This window comes from Peromyscus maniculatus, chromosome 16 (genome assembly GCF_049852395.1).
Source record: "Peromyscus maniculatus bairdii isolate BWxNUB_F1_BW_parent chromosome 16, HU_Pman_BW_mat_3.1, whole genome shotgun sequence".
NCBI classification, from domain to species: domain Eukaryota; kingdom Metazoa; phylum Chordata; class Mammalia; order Rodentia; family Cricetidae; genus Peromyscus; species Peromyscus maniculatus.
The window spans coordinates 50,878,603-50,898,566 of NC_134867.1; the positions used below are offsets into that span (position 1 = coordinate 50,878,603).

At 40.2% G+C, this 19,964-nt stretch overlaps 1 protein-coding gene and 1 long non-coding RNA gene across 5 annotated transcripts in view; both read left to right on the forward strand.

The window, feature by feature from the left end:
* Tab2 (TGF-beta activated kinase 1 (MAP3K7) binding protein 2) overlaps nucleotides 1-19,964 on the forward strand; it is a 54,772-nt gene that overhangs the window by 26,994 nt on the left and 7,814 nt on the right. For all 4 annotated transcript variants that reach the window (XM_076552794.1, XM_076552791.1, XM_076552792.1 and 1 more), the window contains 4 exons: nucleotides 4,935-5,122; nucleotides 9,698-11,198; nucleotides 19,333-19,493; nucleotides 19,702-19,795. In XM_076552794.1, the coding sequence (XP_076408909.1) occupies nucleotides 5,021-5,122; nucleotides 9,698-11,198; nucleotides 19,333-19,493; nucleotides 19,702-19,795 (1,858 nt within the window). In that variant the 5' untranslated portion in view covers nucleotides 4,935-5,020. The remainder of the gene's footprint in view (nucleotides 1-4,934; nucleotides 5,123-9,697; nucleotides 11,199-19,332; nucleotides 19,494-19,701; nucleotides 19,796-19,964) is intronic.
* LOC143268903 (uncharacterized) lies at nucleotides 11,205-14,514 on the forward strand. Its single transcript, XR_013045111.1, has 2 exons — nucleotides 11,205-13,479; nucleotides 13,524-14,514. It is a non-coding gene; the product is annotated as an uncharacterized LOC143268903 (long non-coding RNA).

The following is a 19,964-nucleotide window of genomic DNA, read 5'->3' on the forward strand; positions in this document are numbered from 1 at the left end:
CTTGTAACTTAACTAGTGAGGCATAGGAAATGGCCAGCATTTATATCCTGGAGGCAGTGCTTTAAATGAAGAAATTGGGAAGGTTTCCTTCCCTTTTTTTTTTTTTTTTTTTTTTTCTTTTTCCACACACCCCCACCCTTGTTTTTCAAGATCAAGTTCCTCTGGAACTTGCTCTGTAGATCAGGCTGACCTCGAACTCAGATCTGCCTGTCTCTTGCTTCAAGTGATAGGATTATAGGAAGGTTTCTTTTTAAAAGAGAGGATATAAATCATTCTGCACTGACTGTTAGTGTGTATTGTTTTTTGGGGGGAAGTTAATTATTCTGGGCTTGTAAAGTTGTCTAGTTTTTAGTAATACTTAATTGCGCTCTTCAAGTTATTAAATATACTAGATTGGGCCATAATAGATAACTTAAAATAATTAGCATTTGGATGACTGGTTTGTTAGATTTGTTGTCTTAGCAGTTAATTTTTTTGTTTGGTTGGGTTTTGTTTTGTTTTGTTTTGAGACAAGTTCTCTTTACATAGCCCTGATTATCGTAGAACTCACTACATAGACCAGGCTGGCCTCCAATGCACAAAGATCCGCCTGCCTCTCTCTCCCAAGGGCTAGGATTAAAGGCATGCACTACCATGCCTGGCAATTCTTATTTTTATCTTAAATGGTAATAATATTTTAATTTCAGATTTTTAGTTGAATAGCTGTAATTCTTTATTTCTATCATAGGAAACTATTAACAGATATTTTGAGATTGTTGTTAAAATTATAACCTCATACTTCAAGAAATAAAATTCCAATAAGTTGTTAAAAAAATAATGTTGGTGGCCTGGGCATGGTGGCTCACCCCTTTAATCCTATCACTTATGAGGCAGATAAAGTGAGTTGGAGGCCAGCCTGGTCTATATAGAGAGTTCTATATAGGATGACATAGTGAGACCTGTCTGAATAAAAGAAGAATGTTGACTTTTTTAGGCTGATTAATGACATTTTAAATTTCTTAAAAATAAATATCAATTGTTATCTACCTGGCCTATGCTATTGCAACAATGTAAAAAGTATTTGAATAGGGGATGTGCTTAAATAATAAGTTTCTGTCTTACATTGGAAGTCTTTGAGATGAAAAGGTTTTATACCATCCTTTACCTTAAAAGGATGGTAACCTCATCTAACTCTTCGGACTGCACATCAGTCTTTCTTATGGTTACAGACATTATTTCAGAATAACTCTCTTAAGTCTGCTAATGTCAGCCAGTCCACAGAAGCTACATGAAACTGCCTATAGGGAGAGAGCAGCTTTCTACCTTCCCTTGGGACACCCTGGAGAGGTGACTGGCTTGTTAGATTTGAAACCAGTAGCTGGTGAAGTCCGAGGAGTTTTGACAGGTATCTAGTTCTGTTCCCATTTGATGTTCATGCTCCTAAAAATCACTCTGAATTATAAAAGTATCCCTTCCTAAACCAGCACAGAACTGGTAGGGAAAAAAGGAAATTAGAGATACAGCTCTCAAAAACTGTAGTCAGAAACATTTTTAAAAGCTAAGATTCTTTTTAAAGCATAGTACTGTTTTATTCATGTTAAAAAGTCAAGGAATGTGTGTAAATCTTGTAATAAATATTGACCTTTCCCTCGAACAAACCTGAAGTTTGCCTGTGGAAGTGAGCTTTATGAGATGGTGAACCAAGAGTTCTGGAAGCAAAGGACACTGACAGAGGCTGTGGCTGCTCTAGTTCACAGCCCCAGAGGCGGGCGAGGGCTGGTAAACTAAACACTGGAGCTGTGCTCTCGGGGACCTTCTGTGTTCTTGTGTGCAGCTTCGCTCAGCCAGGTGAGGGCTTTGTTCTAGTTACCTACTGGTTCTCCCAGATGAAATTGTAGCAGAACACACTTAATGTTCAAATAATTGTCTAACATGTCAATGATGTTAGGACAGACTTGTCACTTCAAAATAGATGGTACAACCAAACTGACTTCTTTAGAGATTTACCGCAAAGTGTATGTGTGTGTGCTCGTGCGTGCGCGCGCGTGCAAGTGCAGTACCCAAAAAGGGGTCACATCTTCTTGAGCTAAAGTGACAGGTTGTTATGAGCTGTCCCAGCTTGAGTACTGGGAACTGGACTTGGGTCCTCTGAGTTAGCAGTACACATTCTTAACAAATAGCCGTCTCCACATCCCGCCATACACTTCAAAGTACTTGTTATACAGCAGTAAACATGATAGTGTCACCACTGTGAATCCATGAAACTGATGTTAATACGGTTCACCTTTGATACACTTTATTAGCTGTCCAAATGAGACCAGTTAAAGAAACGTACAGAAACCTACGTGCTAACTGCTATGACGGCAAAAGCACTGTAGTGGAGTTCTATGAGCTGGGAAGTTTAGCATCCTACCATAGGGAATAGAAATAATCTTCCAGAATAAGTTTGTTATGGTATCTTGGTTTTTCATACTGAAATTAAGTGAATGCCATTTGTTTGGGTTTTTTTTTTTTTAAGTTTAATCCTCTACAAGGGCATTAAAATTAGTTGCCTGGTATTTATTTATTTACTTAGTTAAGGCAGGAAGATTTTGAGTTTCAGGGCAGCCTAGGGCTCCATAGTGAGTTCAACACCAGCCTGGGTCTCAAAAACTAAAACAAAGCCCATTGTATCATCTATCTACTGGCCTCCGATGTTTCTAATAAGTCAGCACTCAGGTGGACATGGTAGCTCACCCCTTTAATATCAGAACTCAGAAGGCTGAGGCAGGAGAATTGCCCCAAGTTCAAGACAGCTTGGGCTAGAGAGTGAGCCTTGTCTATAAATATGCGGTTCATTTGGCTATAGGTGCCATTCAACTTGGGAAATTTTTAGGCAAAATTCCCTCAGGTTTGGTTTTTGGCACCCACTAATGTGTCCTGTTTTCTGGCCACTCGTTATCAGTACATTAAAGCTTGTGTTCCCACCGGCTGGACCCCGCGGGCCTGGAATCCCCCATCCCACTCTCCACTCTCACTGTCTCCAGACTGCTTTGTCGTCACATTCACTGACTGCCCACAGTAGACAAGTGTGTCTAGTGAATTGTTTGTTTCCGATGTTCAAGCTCTCCAATAGAAAAGTATTATGTGCAAATTTCACACATAGGAGTACATTGGTATAATTCTATGTATTTCCTGAGAAGTCCGAGTATATTTGCCCTTACATTCATGGGCATAAATAGCTATTTTTAAATCTGTGTTGCTAATTTCAGTAGCCAACTCATTTTGGGCTTGTTCTCCATTGGTTGCTTTTTTTCTTGAGTATGGATTGGTTTTTCCTGTTTGGTTTTAATCGTTTGGGATGTGATTAAGGACAGAAATGACATAGAAAGTCTGGATTCTTTTGTGTTCCCCCAGTGGATAAGCATGCTTGCTTTGTTCTAAGGGACAGGTAACTTGGCTGAACCAGACTATAAACCCTGGAATCTCAGATGGGTTATTTTAACCTTAGCCTGGCTGCTCAGAGTGTATCTCATACGTGTAGTTCAGAGATCTAACTAATGTAGCATGTACACAAGATTAGGCTGCTGACTTACAGTCCTCTTTTTCTGTGAACTGCTCTGTCCTATTGGAGAGTGTAGTTGTGCATTTGAATAATGTTTCTCATCTGTGTCCTCGTTATCTAGAAAAGCATGTCAGTAGTAACATGGCTGTGTATGCTTTAATAATGGAATAAATTAAAGTTTGTTTTTGTTCTTCATCTTTTTGATTAATGAAGGTGTTTCTCATTTATATGTTTATTTGCCTATCTCTAATGTTGTGTGTAAATTATTTTTTTCCAAGTCTAAATCATTTGAAATGTTTTAGAAACTATAATGTGAAAGAAATTTCATAATAAAACTTTCATCCAATGAATGTTGCATGTTTTGTGAACCTAGAATGATCTAATCTTGGGAATACAATAGGTAACTTTAGAGTTCTTAATCCTCTGGATATCAATTATAAATGTTACAGAGGGAAAATGTAGTATGTGTATATGATTTTTTTTAACATAGGAAGAATGGTCAGGGACAGTGTCTTTAAGTGAGTGGCATTTGATGGGTGGCTTTAAGGAGGTAAAGAGAGCCTTCAAGTATTTGAGAGAGAAAATGTTAGAGGCAAGAGCAGTAAGTCCAAAAGCCTTACAGGAAAAGGATGGTTGGCTTCTTGAGAAGATACCAGAAGCCCATTAGCAACTGAGGAAACAAGGAATGTGGTAGGAAATGAACTTAGAGGGTGTAGTAAACAAGAGTCCTTGTGGAGTGCCATTTTGAGCCACAGGGGTCGAGGGTAGATACTTGCATGTATTTTTCACGAAGATTGCTTACAGGGAAAGATTGTGGGTGTGAAAGGCATGGGTAGTGAAACAGAGTGGAGGTGGAGAAAAGACCATCAGGAGACTTTTGCAGTAATGGCTAAGGTGGATTAAGGTGGCTCAGACAAAAGACATACAGGTGAGACAGAATTGTCAGGCACAAAATACTTTATTTTTGCAAATAAAGACAATCAAACTTAGTGGTAGATAAACATGGAAGGAGAGAAAAACACCTGTGTGAGTGCTACAATAGAAAACTGAAGTAGAAAAGACTTACTTTGCGTAGTAGGGTTGACTGCATTTAAGAACTAGGTATAAAGCAAAATACAGTTTCAGATAAACCATACATAGTCTTTTATATAGAGTAACGTTTTCAGGTTCTTAGGGTGCCTAAGGCTCTCCTGTGGTTCCGGCTTTTCCTTAATATGGAAAAGGTAGATCATTTCAAAATTTGTTAGAGATGGTACTATGTATAGCTATATGGAAATCATTAAGCCTAAATAACACTTTCATGGTTATATTGTTAGGTGCTAAGGCACATATTCTTTCATACTGTAATTATAAATCCACAGCAGTATTCATTCTAAAATCAGTTCTCATTAATTTTTTTTTTCTTTCACAGAAAATGCTTGGCCAGAAGAGATGAGTACTAATTCCACTCGGGCCTAGAATTGCCTATTAAGATAGTCCTGAGCAGGCGACACACGAATGGCCCAAGGAAGCCACCAAATTGATTTTCAGGTTTTACATGACCTGCGACAAAAATTCCCTGAAGTACCTGAAGTTGTTGTATCCAGGTGCATGTTACAGGTTAGTGTTCAATGATTTCTAGATTTATTGATAAAAAGTACTAATTATAATCTATTAATTATTGTGTTTTTTAATTTATTAATCTGGTATTTTTTTAGATATTGGAGGAAAACTCTTTGTCTTTGTCACTGTGCTGCAATGAAAAGAAATGATCTTTGGTGTCTCATAGTAACGTGGCCGGGGGCAGAATGGGGCCTCAGTACTTGCCTGGAATACAGGCATTGTCTGTTGTATAGACAGGAGAGCGAACTAAGAGCTGAACGTAGAAACACTGACATGTGCTAGCTATGGCCTTGCTCCTTTCTCCTCATCTTCTTGTCAGGTGTCTAACATCCCAGATCTTTGTGTAAAATGAGGAAGAAGTCATCCAGGAGTCAGAAAGCTTGTCCTTCTATTGATCTGGTACTTCAGGCATTTGTCAAAACCCTGTTTGCATATCGGTTCCTTATCTCTGACTTGAGGAATTTGTATGACAGTGTGTAAGTTCCCAATTGTAAAGGATATAACAAGTATTTCATATTTCTAAGTCTGATATGTTTTCCAGTTAATCTCTCCAATTTCTACATTGTTATTTGTATACAAAAATTCTAGAAGTCCATAATTCTAAATATTACTAAATATTTAGTATTAGTTGTAGTTGGCCATTTATTTAACCTGGAAATCCTTTCTATCAAAAGAATTCTGGGGATCCTTCACACGTACTTATGAATTTGACAAGTTACTTTTAAAATTTGATAATATATGAAGTTTTTTAGCAAGTCTATATTTCATAGTGACTACATATATTTTGTCCATACCCTTATCTTTTATCTGTATTTTTAATGGTCTATATGCCTCTAGCCTTAACCTAGTTTGGGTCCCACCAATCTATCTTGCTTTCTAGATGAAGATATTTCTGTTTCTTGGCCTTTTAGCTAAGATAAGTGTAAACACAGATTGCTATATATTTGCCTTAAAATTTTTCCCCTCACATTCAAGATAAATTTTGGGTGTCTTGACTAGAGTACGATAATCTGTGGTCTAGAATCCCAGTTTACTCGATATCCTGATGTCTTACCTCATATTCTACACTGTAATTATCCTTGGGTACATGGAAGTCTCCAGATTTACATGGTTCCTGTTACAGTGGTTAAGCATGCATGAGTTTTAGATTCTGAGAACAGACTTGAGTCCATGTTTTGATGATTACCAACAATAACGTCTTTGACCCTTATTTTTTACTTCTTCACTGTTAAGTGAGAATAAAAATCTCCACAGAAAAGTATAATCCAGGTAAATTAACTAGTGGGATATAGGACTCACACTTCTTAAAAGAGAAAAAACAGTAGTGAAAGTTCCCCATTATTGATATTTGGCAAATGAATCTGCCATTCGTATTTATCAATATAGACTGTAACGGGAAAAGGAAGGTGAAAATGTAACAGTTCTTAGTTAGGTCTGTGGCTGTGGTGAAGACCAAGAGTGACCTGCGGAGGAAAGGATTTAATTTCATCTTACACTTCCAGGTCACAGCCCATCACTGAGGGAACTCAAGGGAGGAAGGAAGTCTAGCAGGAATGAAGCAGAAGCCGTGGAGGGGAGGTGCTAACTGGTTTGTTCAGTTTGCTCTCTTAAGCACCTGTGACTGACCACCTTCCCAGGACTGGTACCAACATCAGTCATCAATCAAGAAATGCCCCATAGACTTGCCTACAGGCCAGTCTGATGGATTCAGTTCCTCAGTTGAGATTCCCTCCCCCAGATATGTCTAGGTTTGTGTCAAAGTTTTAAGAAGGTGGGAAAAGAGCAGAGATGGGGCGGGGGGCAGGGGAGTGTAAGCCATCCCTTAGAACCCAAGTCTAACTTTTCAAATAAAGCAGAAGGTAGAATTGTGTAGGAAAATAAAGCTATACTAAGGGTGTTCAGAGAGTCATTGAAAAACTAGTAGGAAAATAATGAAGGTTAACAAATTTCATGACTTGATGTTGAAAGAACTATCTAGAACACTTATTCATAGCTCAGTGATACACACACACACCTGGTTTTTTTTGGTTTTTGTTTTGATTTGTTTGTTTGTTTGTTTGTTTGTTTGTTTTTGAGACAAGGTTTCTCTCTGTGTAGTCCACCTGGCCTCTGCCTCCTGAGTACTGGAATTAAAGGCATGAGCCACCACTGCCCAGCGCTCAGTGATATTTTAAAACCTATTAACTGGGATTGAAATATAAAGTCTTTTATAGAACAAGATAAAGAAGACCTCTAATGTATATTTCAGTGTAATCTTGATGTGTTGAGAAAACAAGCCAAGCATTCCAGAGGCAAAGTGCTAGGCAAAAAAACAAAACATTTTTCACTTCTTGTTTGTCCATTCCTTGTTCAAATAGTATAGGCTATCATTTATTTATTTATTTTCTTTCTTTCTTCCTTTCCTTTCCTCTATTCCCTCCCTCCCTTCCTTCCTTATCTTACATCCCAGCCGTAGTTACCTCTCCCTCCTCTATTTTTGTTCAGGAAAGGGCAGGTCTCCCATGGGTATCTACAGAACACAGCACATCAAGTTGCAGTAAAACTAAACACCACAAGGATTATCATTTCTTAAGGATTCTGGGGGGATTTTCATCAGCCTGCTTGAGACATTTTAACACAGTTGATTTTTCTCTGGCTCCTAATCTTCCAGTTCTCTGACCCCCCCCCCCCCCAACCACCACTCCCCCCCAAGCTGTGTTCATTGGTCTCTTGTTACTCATTTCTATTATCAGATGTTTATTATTGCCTGTCTTCTCACTCACTGCTTTGCCAAAAGAATATCATCTCCTTGCTTCTTAAGTATGAACAGAATTGTCTTCCCAAAATGCTCTTTTGTTTTGTTTTGTTTTGTTTTGTTTTGTTTTGTTTTGTTTTGTTTTGTTTTGTTTTGTTTTGTTTTTTGTTTTTCAAGACAGGGTTTCTCTGTAGCTTTGGAGCCTGGCCTGGTACTCGCTCTGTAGACCAGGCTGGCCTTGAACTCACAGAGATCTGCCTGTCTCAGCCTCCCTAGTGCCAAGGTTAAAGGCGTGTACTACCACTGCCTGGCCCCAAAATACTCTTTTGTCTTTACTTCTCTGTTTGTCTGTGTTCAATGGCTTTCTCACTTGCTTAATAAAGAACAAACTGTAGTGTCTTATTTTTGTTTTTAACCCTCCATTACTTAATCCCAGTCTTCTTTGTAACCATGTGTTTCACGAAGTTTCCAAATGTGAATCTTCACTCCAGTTAAACTTGCTTCATTCACTTTGTTTGGAACATGGCTCAGCTAACTCTCACAGTTATGCCGTTCTCCTCCCCAAGACCTCTGGAGATCGCTGACGGCTTTGTTTTCGTTTGAGGAGGGCTGTTGGTCAGCGTTCTCCTCCTCTAAATTGTGTGTGCCCTGTGAATCACCAAGTGTACCTACCTCGTTAGTCCAGTCTCGTGTGTGTGTGTGTGTGTGTGTGTGTGTGTGTGTGTGTGTGTGTGTGTGTACATTAATGTATATAAGTTCTTATGTGTCTAGGAGGATGTGTACACCTGCTAATTGAGGTTTGCTCTAATGAACATGTGTTTGGGCTGACCATTTGGAACTGAGGATGCTCATCTCTGAAGAAGACTGGTTCTCCCTCTCTGAACAACCATCAATTGACCTATAGCTCCTCATCTAGGAGTGGCCTTGTGCAGTGTCCCCGTTCACATTGGCATGTTGACTGGTATTCTCATTGTGCATGTCTTAGGTAGTCAGCCATGTTGTTACGATTTCCTGGTGTAGCTTCCCTGTCATGTCAAGAAGACACCGTCTCACAGCAGACATCCTGCCCCCTGCCCCCCCACCACCCCCACCACCACCCCCGCCGCCCCAGTCTCACAGTCTTAGCATCCCCTCTTCCATGGTGTAAGGAGGGGTTGTGTTGTAGAAGTACTGATTGGTGCTGGGCACCTCTCAGTAGATGGTTCTCTGCATTTTCACCACTTGTAGATTTCTGTAATGGGTTCTGTCTGTTGCAAAAAGAAACTACTTTGATGAGAGGTGAGAGCTGCACCTCCTTGTGGCTCTGAGTATAAATATTTAGAATTTAGCTGGGGTGTCATAAACCTAGCTAGCTGTCCTTGCCTAGAGAGGTCGTAGGCCCTGGAGAACTGACTGCTGCCATTTTCCAAAACTGTCCACCTGATTGATTGACAGACTCTATGAGGGGAAGAACTTGTTTTATTTGTCCTTAGTCTTCCACAGGTTCAAAGACTGCTTCATATATAGTTGATGTTCAGTAAGTATTTGTGGATAATTTATGACTGATGATGTGCTACTTTATTTAAAAACACTTTGTTTGGGTTTTTGCTTTTTTCTGTTCTGTTCCTCTGAAATGGGTTTATATTTATCTGCTACTCCTCAGTTTTTCCATTATACTGATTGCGAGAATTAAGAATTCAAACATATATATATATATAATAGTTCTCAGATCAAAAGATGTAAGTCTCTTATAATTGTGTTACACATTCACTTGTTAGTTGTGGAGTATTGCTGTGGTGATGATAGTTTGTGTTCACTTCTCATGACTAAGATTGACCTGTTCTCATTTTGCTCTGTAGAATAATAACAACCTGGATGCCTGCTGCGCTGTTCTCTCTCAGGAGAGTACAAGGTATCTTTATGGTGAAGGAGACCTGAATTTTTCAGATGAGTCTGGAATTTCTGGTCTGCGAAATCACATGACTTCTCTCAACTTGGACTTGCAGTCACAGAATGTTTACCACCATGGAAGAGAAGGAAGTCGAGTGAATGGAAGTAGGACTTTAACACACAGTGTTAGTGATGGGCAGCTTCAAGGTGGGCAGTCCAGTAACGAACTGTTTCAGCAGGAGCCGCAGACAGCACCAGCTCAAGTTCCTCAAGGCTTTAATGTCTTTGGAATGCCCAGTACGTCTGGTGCTTCAAACTCAACACCACATCTTGGATTTCACCTAGGCAGCAAAGGAACGGCAAACCTCTCTCAACAAACTCCCAGGTTTAATCCTATTATGGTAACGTTAGCCCCAAACATACAGACTGGTCGTAGTACTCCTACGTCTTTGCACATACATGGTGTACCTCCGCCTGTACTTAACAGTCCACAGGGAAATTCTATCTATATTAGGCCTTACATTACAACTCCTAGTGGTACAGCTCGGCAGACACAACAGCATTCTGGCTGGGTATCTCAGTTGAATCCCATTAACTCTCAGCAAGCCTATCAGCCTTCGCAGCCTGCTCCTTGGACTACTTATCCTACGTCCAATCCTTTGCCACATACCTCAACCCAGCAGCCAAATCAGCAGGGCCATCAGACCTCTCATGTCTACATGCCTATCAGTTCGCCAACTACTCCGCAACCGCCAACAATTCATTCATCTGGTAGCTCACAGTCTTCTGCCCATAGCCAATATAACATTCAGAATATTTCAACAGGACCTCGAAAAAACCAGATCGAAATCAAACTTGAACCCCCACAAAGAAACAGTTCTTCAAAATTACGTTCTTCTGGACCTCGAACTGCCAGCACTTCCTCGTTGGTCAACAGCCAGACCTTAAATAGAAATCAGCCCACTGTTTACATAGCTGCCAGTCCTCCGAGTACTGAGGAGATGCTCTCCCGTAGTCAACCTAAGGTCTATATTTCAGCCAATGCCGCCACAGGAGATGAGCAGGGCATGCGCAATCAACCTACACTCTTCATATCCACAAACTCTGGGCCATCTGCGGCCTCCAGGAACATGTCTGGGCAAGTGAGCATGGGCCCTGCCTTCATCCATCACCACCCTCCCAAAAGCCGAGTATTAGGAAGTAACTCTGCAACATCTCCTCGAGTGGTGGTCACTCAGCCCAACACAAAGTACACTTTCAAAATTACCGTTTCTCCCAACAAACCCCCTGCAGTTTCCCCAGGGGTGGTGTCCCCTACCTTTGAACTCACAAATCTTCTCAATCATCCTGACCATTATGTAGAAACAGAGAATATTCAGCACCTCACGGACCCTACTTTAGCACATGTGGATAGAATCAGTGAAGCACGGAAATTGAGTATGGGATCTGATGATGCTGCCTACACACAAGGTAATGCTAATGTTAAAGGAGGGATCATCCCTTCCTTTCCAGTTTCCCAGTGAATGCTGCCGTTATTGGACATGTGGTGTCACAACAGGGATGGGCGTCAGTGCGCCTGCTCTGCTCTGCTCTGCTCTGCTCTTTGCAGTACTAGCCTGGTTAAACTAAGTGCTCTTCCACTGGAGCTGTATCCCTGGCCCAACTTCCATCTTTAAATGTCTCAAATAATATTATTTTAATATTTGAAAGTAGTCATATAAATTTTAATTTCAATTTTATGATCATATAATCTGGAGTTTTTTAGTAGTAGTATTAGCTCTTCAGAATATCAACTTAGGCTTGTTTGTTTTAAAGTATTTTTTAAAGTGTATTTTGTTTTATATGTATGAATAGTGTTTTGCCTGCCTGTATGTCTGTGTAGCATGTACTTGCCTGGTGCCTATAGAGGTTCCCCTGTACCTGGAGTTAAGGATGCTTGTAAGCTACCACGTGAGTGCTGGGAACTGAACCCAGGTCCACTGCAAGAACAAGGAGTGCTCTGAACCACTGAGCCATCTCTCTAGCCGCTCATCCTTTGCTGATACACTGGCTTTATGACTAAGTTTCTTAGAGGGGTCTGACTCTTTGGTCTCATATTGTTTTAAACTGATACATACTAAGTGACTCTATCTATGCTAGGCTGTGGCGTTTTCCAGTTCTATAGAGATGTCAGAACATCAAATGCCCAGGGCCCGGGTTGAACTCACAGTTAGCATCTTGATGTAGTGAGCTGATACACACATGTATTGTCGAGCACTGTAGATGATTCTGGGTGTACTAGAAGTTACGTGAAGACTGATGCTATCCCACTACCTGTGACTAATGGAGCTGTTTTCTTTACTTGGAGCAGTGCCTGAGTTTCTGGAGATTTACCAACTTCCCATCAACACTAGGTTCTCCTTCAGGCAGTCTTGTTCTCCCCTCCTGGAGAATGGCAGGCTAGGATTGGCTGATTCTGAAATGTAGAAGAACACTTTCATGAAGATAAAATATGATAATAGAATTTTTTTAAACAAAGTAGACATTCATTCTTATTTAACTGGACATTATAAATATTAAAGTTATTTGTATTTAACTGAAGAAAACAAACTGTTCCTGAAGTGCACTATCTCCGTGTTTATTTTTCCTCCCATTCTCTCTAGAATCTACTCCAATCAGGTCTTTCCCAGTGCAGTCACCCAGAACTACTCTCTAGGTCTTTGGTGGCATTGTTACACACTCAGTAGTCATCTTTGAACCTTACCTTCCTTCTCTGGAACCTTGTGCATTTCACTTCAGGTGTCCTCACTGTCTTCCTGTGCTGTTCTCCCAGTCTCTCTGACTCTCACCCAGCACAATTCTTCACCTCTTTTCTACCGCTGTGTGTTCTTTGAGTGGTCTCGTTTGGTCTCTTGATTTTGTTTGTTTGTTTAGACAAGATAGTCCTCTATAGTCCAGCTCTGCCCAAGACAAAATCCTCCTGCCTCAGTTTCCCAAGTACTGGAATTAAGGGCCTCTACAACCATGCTCTTGATTTTAAATAACATTTTATATATATACTCATGACCCCAAATTGGTACCCTAAACAGACTTCTTTCCTGAGTTCAAGGCACTTTATCTGCACAGTGGTCCCTGTATTGGACTATTCCATGGGGTTCTCAGACTTACTGAATCCTAAAACAGCTTCTGGCCTTCCCACCAGTTTATTCTCCCCTTAGGCAGTTACTGGCAACTAATTTTTCTAAAATATCCTAGACTCTTTAATTTCACAGCAACATCTCATTTGACAGAAAATCCTGTCAGTTATCCTTCCAAGTATATCCAGAATTCTGTCCCTCCATCCACATAGTCCCTGTTCTCATGACGCCACCACCTGAGATGAGTGCAGCAGCACACCTGCTCTCACCCTTGCCTCCTTGTGGTCTCCATGCAGCTCAGCAGCCAGGAGGATGCTGATCAGAACTGCATCAGATCCTGTCCCTGTGCAGGTAACAGCTGGTGAGGAAGTCTCTGCACAGGAAAAGCTCTCAAGCCGTACGTGCCTGCCATCCCTCCTCGTCTACTTTTTGACTTTACTTTTATTGAAGTTTTTTTTACATTGATTTAGAGTATGAGTACGTGTTTGTGTGTGTTTATGTTCACACATGCATGCTTGTGTACATTCATATGTGGATAGGAATGGATTGCTACAGCATTTGAGTGGAGGTCAAGGACACACTCGAAGTTGGTTTTTCTCCTTCTCCCTTCACATGGTTTGGGGGATCAGTCTCAGGTTATCAGGTTCTCCCTTCACATGGTTTGGGGGATCAGTCTCAGGTTATCAGGTTCTCCCTTCACATGGTTTGGGGGATCAGTCTCAGGTTATCAGGTTCTCCATGTCAAGTGCTTTCCCCACTGAGCCGTCGCGCTGGCCTGCTTTCTCCCTCCAGTCACTACCTTGCTTGCTGTGTGCAGCCCCACCGGCCTTCCTGGGCTCTCTACATAGAAGGCATCCCGCGGGCCTCTCTAGCTGCTCTTCCTGCTGTTTCCAGTTCCTGGGACCCACTGAGTTTCGGGCTCTGCTCTTCTTCCCTCCTGTTGAGACCGTCGGAGAGAACGGCTTCTGAGCAGCAGCCGCCGCCTCGTCCTCCCCCCAGAGTGGCATGCCCTTAGTCGGGCTGGCCACTCTGATAGATGAAGGGAATCAAATAGTTCCTCATTCAGACCAGATTTCATGGTGGAAGAAATTACATGTGTCAGAAAAGCCAGGCTCAGCAAAGTAGTAGAGCTGCCGAGATGATTTCTCCATCCTCCTCCTCCAGAAACCTCTCCAAAGAGCGGGTTAGATGGAGACTGCTTTCCTTGTTTACAAACATACATGTGTAAAATGTTATTTTAATAATACTTAGTATCCTGTCTCGGCTTATACCTGTGAGTCTATTGTCCTGTTAATAGTAACAGAAGTTTTGACTTTGTTAAGCAATAGCCTTAACTGTGAACCTAAAATAGATATTCAAGTTAGAAAAATTATGCGTTGAAAAGAAGTTTATAGATTTTTGTGTTTCTCGTTCCTTGTCATTTTTCATCAGTACATCCTTCACCAGTACAAATCATAGCACTCCTATTTGAGATGTAATAAAATTCTGGTTGTGATACAAATTAAGTGATTTTGTTTCAAATGGAAATATAATTTAAATTAATTATAATTTTTTAATTGGAACTTGATTTAATTTTGTGAGCTGCTGTTTAGAAATGTCTCCTATAGAACTTAGTTTTAAATTGTTTATTATAATCGTGTTATTAAATTACCTCAGTAATTACAAATTGACACCAAGCTGCTTTCTGGTTCACTTTTTCTGTTGTTTTTTTTTTTTTTTCAAATGAGTCTCTTACCTGTTGGCTCTTCCCTCTCTTTTACGGGAACCACTTTTTAATTTGGCGTCAATCTTAGAGTTAAAAGAGACTCTTTAAGTCATGCTGAATTCCAGACCCAGGGTTATCCACTTGCCTACCCACCGCCATGATACAGGAGCTCCAGCAACTGTGAGTCCATTCTATAGCTGCCTCCTGGGGGCACAGCCCATCTTTGGAGAGCTCTGCTTAGCAACTGGTGTCTTAGAGCATTATAGAAGTTATATGCAAGTCATTAAAAAGGCCTGACCAAAAAAAAAAGATAAAGTAAATATGTCTCCATCTCTAACCATTTAACTATTTAATATAATTTTTATTAACCTTTTAATATTTCTCATTATAGTCACTCATATATATAAATATACATACATATGACTATATATATATACATATAAGCACATTTTAGTATATACTATATACATATGGATATCTGTAAACACATCGGTTAGATAATCACATCTAACCACATATTGATAAATTGAACCTGTCAGGATTACATCTGTATTGCACAAATACAGACTTTCTTATTCACTAAACAAGCTAGCATTACAGCTTTATAGTTAATGTTTACATGGTATTAAGTATTATAACATAATCCAGAGCCTAGTTAAAGTACATATAGGATGTGCTTATATGCAAATATTAATTTCTTTTTTTTTTTTTTTTGAGCTAGGGCCTTTCTGTGATCCCTAAATAAGTTTGAATTCATGGTCTCCCTGCCTCATACTCTGTCATTACAGATTAGCTGGTAGGCTCTGTTCTGTATCATCCCCACCCAAGAACCAGATAGGAGCAAGTTCCATCTCTGCTCTATGACAAGAGAAATGCTAGCAGATCAGCCACCCCCCCAGCTTCTGCAGGCAGAGTTCTCTGGGTAAAGCAGGTCTCCAGCCACACCCAGGTCAGAGTAAACTGCAGTTCTGCATCCCACCCTGTCCTGCTACAGTAAACGTGGCTGCTTTCTGCGCAGAGGCTCCTAGGCCTCTTGTACTAATCTGTGTACACCATTTGTGAACAGAGAGTACTTTGACAGCGTTCACAAGAACTTTTCTGCCCTTCTATCAAGTGAATAAGTGATTGGAAAGAAAACATGTCTTTGTTCTGAGACAGACAGATGTATCATTTGGAGTTTATGAGTGAAGATGAATGAGTGTCTTGTAGACACTGGTATTTCTTACTTTGTGAGCATGCCTGTTTTTGAAGGGTGCTGAGTCTACGTTGCTGACATGCAGTGACTATGCTCACTTAATGTTTTGAATGCTTTACTTTTGTGTGTTCAGATTTGCCGGTCTTTTCCCCTTCTGGTTTCTGGGGTTTGTATCATAATTAGAATACCTTTTCCAGCTCCATGATTTGGAAAGGCAGACAGCAGAAATCTTGTGCTGTTTCTCTTTAGTTATGGTGATACTCCTTGAAACCACATTGAACTGGCCTCATGACATTCCGTCACAAACTTGAAGATTGCTGTCTCCTTTTAAAGGAGAGATCTGTCTAAGCTGTGAGCATCCTAGTGTCTGAAGTAAGCATTAGACAGTGTCTGTACCTAATGCTGTAAGTTGCATGCAATCTTAGTTATGTACAAAGAATGCCAACTAGGTAGTGCCCAGCACAGGTCTCTTCAGTACTGAGTGTGAATGATGTAGATGTCTGAGGTACAGAGATCCACATTAGCCTCAGTTTTCTTGTGTCTGTTCTTTGAATTACAGGCCCTGCTGCAAGATCTGATTTCAACTAGCCTTAAAAATGGCAAAACAGATGAAAACAGGATGCTTTAAAAGCTGCTGTCTTGAATCTTTGGTGATTCAGTCACCAAATAAATGTCTAGTAGTAATACAGCAATATATAAAACAGATACACCCTGCGCTGCCAACCCTGTTGAACTCTAGAAGAATTTAGATTTGTTTTAAAAGCTGACTTAGGCATATACCTAATTTAGGCACATTAAATCATATAAATTTAAGACTTGAGAAATAAGTACTACATTTAGTGGCAAAAAATACCTTTTTTTCCCAATAATTCTAAAATCTTTACATCCATCAATACCTAGTACGTTTTACAATGGATTGTCTTAAAGTGGATTCTCTTCTAATAGTTTTGAGTTTTATGTTTCTGGAAGAACTAGGCTTTATTTAAAGTGCCTAAAAAATATTAAAACTAACACCATCTAGAACTTGAAGTTTCTCTTTACAGTTTCTAATAAAATTAAGAAACATGTGTGTCCATCAGAACCTGGCAGAAGTTGAACCAAGGCAGCATTCTCTCTGAGGTGCCTAGACTCCAGAAGCAGTGCTAGTAATTAACCACTCCAGTTTGTGTTTGTCTTCACAGCAGAAGGGGTGCGTGGTTACATTACTTTTATCCATTAATTTAATTTTGGCAAAAAGAAGACTTAAGAGGCACTTGCTAGGTTTTGTAATTCCCCATTTCCATGTGTTGAAGGCTCCCTAAAGAGTCCTGATATTGCTGTCTTCTCTTGCCCTGATCTCCCTGTTACTGTAAACTCCACAGAGTGAGGAGGTTGCCTACGATGTAGTAGCCTCTCAGCTCATTAAATGAATGGATGAGTGGAATGTTTTGTTATAAAGAGCATAAATGTGAATTATTTAAATCTACTTTGCGAACTGGAGAGATTGCTCAGCAGTGCCCTTATGGGTGGACTTGGATTCGGTTACTAGCACCCACATGGAGAGGCTCACAACCATCTATAACTCCAGTTCCACGGGATCCTCCTCCCTCTCCTGACCTCTGCAGGCATGAGAAATACACATACATTCAGGCAAAGCAGTAATACATAGTAAATAAAATAGTTTTGTGGTTTTGGGGGTTTTTTTTTTGTTTGTTTGGGGGTTTTTTTGTTTGTTTGTTTGTTTTGTATTTCGAGACGGTTTCTCTGTGTAGTTTTGGTGCCTGACCTAGATCTCATTCTGTAGAACAGACTGGCCTCGAACTCACAGAGATCTACCTGCCTCTGCCTCCCAAGTGCTGGGATTAAAGGCGTGCACCACCACCACCCGGCTAAAATAGATATTTTTAAGAATCTTTTTTTTTTTTTTCTTATCTCTATCTCAACAAATACATTTATTTAAGATTGCACTTATTGTGGTCACTAGTGATAGTTTAAATTATCCTTGTCAAATTTTTTTGTTTTCTGTGTCTTTTGTGTTCTTCCTTGCCTACTAGGTTTAACCATGTTCTTTATTTCTGTCTTCGTTATTTTCATTTAGAAACTGGGTATTTTGTTTAGAAATGCACCTTCATTCCTCTCATTAGTCATTCCTAAACAGTTAGCGTGTTGGCATATAAGAATGGGTCTTCATGTAAATTGAAGCCCTTACAAAGAAGCACAGGAGAAGATGTTCTGGGGCATTGGTGTACAAGACCATAGTATACTTCAGAGTCTGGACTTCCTAAGTCTTTTTATTTTCTGGTATGTTAGTCTCACTTTGCTTTCAGCAGTCTCTGCCATCCTCCCATACTCACCACAATTGTCTTGTAGCTTTAGACTCAGCTTTTTGTTTGTCATCATATTCCATCTTAATTTTCTTAATGACTTCAGCAGCTGCCTGTCATTGATAAAGTCTCCCAGACTTTGAAAGTGTGTTTCTTCGTCTGCACTCTTTGATAATTTAGTTAGGTGAACAAATTGTTCCATTATCTTCTAGAATTGTATTTTTATTTTCTTCAATTTGGGGACATTTTTAACCATTATCCTTCAGATCTTGACCTTTCTCCATGCTCTCTGTCTTCCCGGGGAATTCATTTTTAAATGTACAGCTGCTATACAACATTTACCAAGTGATTCAGTCTGGAAACTGTTCGTGTAGCCACTCACCATGCAGTCGGCGTGGAGTTTCCAGACCTGAACAGTAATGCTACTTCATGCCTAGACCCTGGTTTGCCTGCTGGCTGTAAGCTGTAAGCCTGTGTAGCATGGACACTTAGGCAGTTGGAATACCATGGTAAGTATTTGTGTATCCAAACATTTCTAAACATAGGAAGCACTAAAAATACTGCGGGCTTAAGGTACTTTCTCCCATCAGCTTATTTTCTCTGGGTAGTATCATCCCAAGGTGTCTTTCTAATCAAGTGTCCTAAAAGACAAAGTTCCCATTTCCCAGGGCTGGCTCCCAGTGACATACACCAATATTTGACAGCTTGATAAGCTTTTCTGGGTAGCTCAGCATTTATGCTGCAAGATTTATTGCTTCTTTTAGAAACCCTGCTAAAATAGTTTCACAAAATGTAGTCTGAGAATGAGAAAAAGTGTTTATCTAAATGGCAGTTTTAATTTGCAGCTTGAACAGTTTGCTAATATTCATGTGGTTTTCTCATTTGTTACATACATCAAAATGTATTTTCTCCATTCCATATTCCCTTATAAAATACCTGTAAAATTGTCATGTTAGAATATCTCGTGCACAGACCAGTGTATCATGCAAGTGGAGAGAGACTTGTCCTTTCCAAAAGTCAAATGTGAACTACAGACGCTGTCTTCAGCCAGAGCATAGGTTTAATCCAAACCATAAAAATTTTAAGTGTAGAATATTTGCTTAAATAATTGAGACAGTTTCCAGAGTAAGAATTTTGAAATTTTGAGTGCTTAACAATATTTTGTTCTAATGTAGCCCTGGGATTCTTGGCAGACTGTCACAGAAATGCTTGGCGGTCTCCATTGTCGTGTCTGCTTAGGGTGGCCTCTGGAGTGGGTGGGTCTCACACTTGTGTCCTGTTGCAGCTCTGCTGGTGCACCAGAAGGCCAGGATGGAACGGCTTCAAAGAGAGCTCGAGATGCAGAAGAAAAAGCTGGATAAACTCAAATCTGAGGTCAATGAGATGGAAAACAATCTAACTCGAAGGCGCCTGAAGAGATCGAATTCCATATCCCAAATACCTTCAGTAAGTCTTACCCCACTGCCGTGACCTCTGCGCTTGCACAGGAGAATAGGCTGGCTGCCACAGTGTAAAGGCTGCTCTAGTTCTCTGCACACGCTCTTAATTCATACTTGTTTTTCTGTCCTTGCCTTCCCCTGCCCAACTCCATTCTTTCTTAACTAATGACATGAGAATTCAATACAAACCTTCTTTACATGGAATTATTTTTCAGCTCGAAGAAATGCAGCAGTTGAGAAGTTGTAATAGACAACTCCAGATTGACATTGACTGCTTAACCAAAGAAATTGATCTTTTTCAAGCCCGAGGTAAAGTTCAGTGCATACTCAGCTGAAATTTATTGAATTGATCTGCCAACTCTTTTCCCGTGACTGAGAATAGGCTTACCAGTCACTGTCTCAAAGTGTTCAACTTTGGAGCCAAGTAGTGCTAAAGAACAATTGGCTTTTTAATGCCCACTCCTCCCCAGTAAATATG